General features: G+C 37.9%; 1 protein-coding gene across 1 annotated transcript; it reads left to right on the forward strand.

Annotated features, from left to right (window-relative positions):
- Nucleotides 1-540: 540 nt before the first annotated feature.
- On the forward strand, nt 541-1,884 carry LOC118486520. Its single transcript, XM_035983017.1, has 2 exons — nt 541-1,159; nt 1,502-1,884. The coding sequence occupies exons 1-2, from the start codon at nt 670-672 to the stop codon at nt 1,882-1,884; spliced, it is 873 nt and encodes a 290-aa protein (XP_035838910.1). The 5' UTR covers nt 541-669.
- The last annotated feature ends 2,319 nt before the right edge of the window (nt 1,885-4,203 follow it).

The following is a 4,203-nucleotide window of genomic DNA, read 5'->3' on the forward strand; positions in this document are numbered from 1 at the left end:
GTTTGTAATTTCACAGGTAAAACGCGTAATATGGTGAAGTTAGAGTGGTTAGAGATGAAACGGAACACGCAAGGATGTTTATTATGAGATTTACATCATTCGGTAGATGTTTCGGGTCGAAAAGATACCTCGAATGGGCGAGAATTATGAACGAATGAAGTCTAGGAGCCTAATTGTCATTCTATGAAAGTGAAAGTTGAACAAATACGAATCCATGACATGCAAACGTAACCTACTGTTTGTGAGGTGTAGCCTACGGTATAGCAGATATGAGGAAATAGAAAGTCGAAACCGTAACTTACGGTTTAACCCGTAAGCAATGGTGAACAATATAAGGCTACACGGTATGGGGGTCGGCCCCGGCCCGTCGCGGGTCGGCGACGGTCCAAACATCGTGCCGCCCCCATCCCGTCCCGTCCTCTCCGTCCCATTCTAGCCGTTTGCGACGATGCAAAAAAGTGGGCCCCCTTTTACTTTATGACCGTTAAATTAAAAAAAAAGAAAATTTCCATAATTTGAATAATTACAAACGGCTATATTTATAAAATATATAAATTTAACTTCCATTTTCACTTTCAATCACCAAATTAACCTCAAAAATTCACCTCTTTCTCACATAATTTTTATACTCCTTCCACTATTCTCTAAACCTTCTTCCACATAATTTTCATGGATCCGTTCAACAACCCGGAGAACCCGAACACTTCGAACAACCCGAATACTCCCAACAATCCGACCCAACCAAATGTTTTTTCGGTTCCGGGATATTATCCAACGCTAGAACCGAACCAATTCTCGCAATATTCATCGAACGCGTTTGCTTCATTCCAACACTCGCCAAACCAATTCACTCAAATCTCCCAAAATCAAGCCCTTCAACAAATAATGATGCGGGGTGCTTGGAACTTCCCACCCGTTCAACCTCAACCGATCCCCACACCACCCGTTCAACCTCAACCGATCCCGACCCAATCCGAACCCGAAGACGATGTGGAGATTGTGCCCGAAACCCAACCGCCTAAAGGGAAAGGAAAACGAAACAAAGGCAAACAAGTGGTGGGTGATCAAACGTCGAAACCGAAGGCGACTAAGTGGACCCCAATCGAAGAAGAAGCCTTAGCCAAGGCTTTCATTGGCACTTCCGACAACCCGGTAAAAGGTTCGTAATTTTTTAAAGTTTACATTTTTTAAAGTTTACATCTTTTTAAAGTTTACATTTTTTAAAGTTTACATTTTTTAAAGTTTACATTTTTTAAAGTTTAAATTTTTAAAGTTTAAATTTTTAAAAGTTTATTTTTTTTTTTGTTAACAATGGGTTTATATTTTAGTTTTTAAGTTTATTTTTTTTAGGTTTATTAGTTTTTAAGTTTATTATTTTGTTTGTTAACAGTTTTAAAGTTTTTATTTTTTTTTTCTTAACAGTAAGTTTATTTTTTAATTTTGTTTGTTTTAAAGTTTGTTTTGTTTTTTTTTTTAATTTTGTTTGTTTGTTTTTTTATAGGTAATAACCAAGCAGGTGAGGGGTTTTGGTCCAAGGTATTGGCCAAGTTTCTCGCCTTGATGGACCAAGGCCCGTATAGAGATCTCGACTCGGTTTCCTCGAAGGGGCGAAAATTGAACTCGGCCATTAATCGGTTTTGCGAGGAGTATAACAAATTATATACAAGTGACCGTCGTAGCGGGTGGAACGACGAGGATGTGTTCAAAATGGCATTGGAAAAGTATAAGCAAAAGAATGGTTCCAACTTTCCTCACGTTCGCGCGTGGATGGTTGTAAAAGACAACCCAAATGGGCGCCTATTCCGAACGACGTCACGGCCCGAAAAACGAAGACGAAGGAGCGGGGCATCGAAGAAAAAAGTCGTGCATCGGAAGAAAAGTTAAAAGAGAAGGTCCGATTGGCGAATGAGAAAATCCGAATTTCCGATGAAAAAATTCGGCTCAAAGAATGGGAAATAATGACGATGAATGTCGAGGACGAACCCGAGCCGAAACGTTCGATGTTGAAAAAATTACAACACGACATCATTAAAAAACATCAAATTATTTAACTTTATGTTTATTTTTATTAAGTCTTTGTTTTTTTTAATGTTTATGTTTTTTTTTATATTTATGTAATGTGGGTTTAATATTAATGAAAATATTTTATTAGTATATTTGTTAAATGTTAAAAAAAATAGAATACTAAAAAAAATAAAAAAAAACATAAAAAGCGGTGGAGGTCTATGACTAGGATCATCCTACCATACCTTCTAGTTTTGGAGGATGGACCATCTTAGAGAGGAATGTGACGTGACGCCTACATGACGGACCATCCTCCAAGGATGATCCATCAGTATACCTTGTAGTCTAAGGCAGCGCATACTGTTTGATGTTGGAAAGATATTAATTGTTTTTCTTTAAACCCCAAAGTAAAAGGGCATCACGTGAGTGGAGGGAATAAGCAAAAGAATTGAGGTAATAATATAGAATGACATATTCCCAAGACACCATACATTATCACACGCATACATTGGAAGGAGCCGCCATCTTAGATTTGGAGGGATTTTGGCGCAGACCTCTTGCACAAAGACCAAAGTTGTTTGTTTCTCATAAAATCATCAACATGCGGCTGACATCAGTGGACATTAATTCTTTTGGGCCTATGAGGAGCCTTCTGGATTATTTTGATTGGGCCAATCATCAATATATTGACGGCAACTATGGGGGCCACTCTCTAAAACCATACATCACGTGAACAAGGAAATAAGGGGTTTGACTTCTTTCACATTTGACATGGACTTCTTTTGTTGGGCCGATTTGGAGAAACAAACAAACACAACATCACGGTTAGGGGTGACAGAACTCAACATGGATCATCATTAATATTCTTGTGAAGCCATCAAATCATCATCACAACTTGGATTTTATTGGGCCGCCACACTTGGGCCGATTTGGAGGGAGCTCGTGGACTTTTGACTGCACAAGGAGAAAAAAAGAAGGAAAGACATCACATATAAAACATCACATCATCTCGACGGCTACAGGGGGATCGCATCTTCATTCATCGTCATCCGCATACTACAAACCAAATCGATCATGCATTCAACCTTCTACAAAGCTTTTGATTGGACGAGTATGATGAGCGGCTAAATTTCTCGTGGACATTTTGGGTGAATGATTCTTGTGAGATACTTTTAATTCTAGTTTCTGTTTTGTATTGAGATTTGGATTTGTAGTCGGGTGACAGCCGACTATTTACATGATTATATTATTTGTGTGACAGACAAATCCTGAGTGACCGTCAAAGTTATAATTATCTTTTGAATCCAACTATGCTTTTGTTGATTGAATGATTTCTATGTATGTTTGTTTTAATATTTATCTGATCAATTAGTATTAAAATTTTGAACTGCATAGGTAATTGGTAGATTTGATAGATTTACTATTTAATCAATAGCATCCAATAAAATCAGAACTAGGTTATTAGTAATTACAGAATCTGAATCCTGGAGTGCTCACCTTTTCTCATCATTGTTTATTACGACTCAATCTTTTTCTTAATTGCTACTTGTTTCATGTGTTTTTAATTCCATATCAGTTTTATAATCATCAGTTAGTTTAGTAAAATTTACAAACAAATAATAATTAGCATTAACCACAGACTCCTCTGGATTCGATACCCTGCTTACCCTAGCTACCTAGGTTAATTAGGTTTTTGCATGTCCATAACGACAGACATCAAAATGGCGCCGTTGCTGGGGAGTCGTGCGCTGAGTGCTAGTTTAGTTTAATTTTGTTTGTTTGCTTTCGTTTTACATAAAAAAAATCCAAAAAGTATTTGCCTTTTCTAGTTAGTTTTTTTTTCTTTCACTTTTGTCTTTGTTTTCTTTTTGTTCGGTACTGCTTTTCGTTTGCTACTTGTGCAGGAAATATGAGCCGTGGATATAAAAAAATGTTTCATGCACAAGGTGTGGGTGCCAAGGACATTGGGCATTCATATGCCCAATGTTCGAGAGTAAGGCTGAACTTGATGAGTGGGTATGGTCCCAACGCATGCAAAGACAAGAAAATGCGGGTTACCAGGGTTATTCTTGTCACGGCCCCCGACCAGGTTTGACCCGTTTCAGGAGCCACGGGACAAGAATCCCGTGGTATTTTAATTTAGGCGACAGCGGAAGTCTTTTTAAAACAGGATCTCTCAATAATTTAAACTGCCCGTTT

The sequence above is a fragment of the Helianthus annuus genome, chromosome 14 (assembly GCF_002127325.2).
Source record: "Helianthus annuus cultivar XRQ/B chromosome 14, HanXRQr2.0-SUNRISE, whole genome shotgun sequence".
Classification (NCBI taxonomy): domain Eukaryota; kingdom Viridiplantae; phylum Streptophyta; class Magnoliopsida; order Asterales; family Asteraceae; genus Helianthus; species Helianthus annuus.

What these genes read in the sequence shown, in the direction of transcription:
- LOC118486520 (XM_035983017.1), top strand. Translation starts at nt 670, where the DNA reads ATGGATCCGTTCAACAACCCGGAGAACCCGAACACTTCGAACAACCCG. An exon ending in TTCCGACAACCCGGTAAAAG is followed by an intron (nt 1,160 to 1,501) that starts GTTCGTAATTTT and finishes GTTTTTTTATAG; the next exon opens with GTAATAACCAAGCAGGTGAG.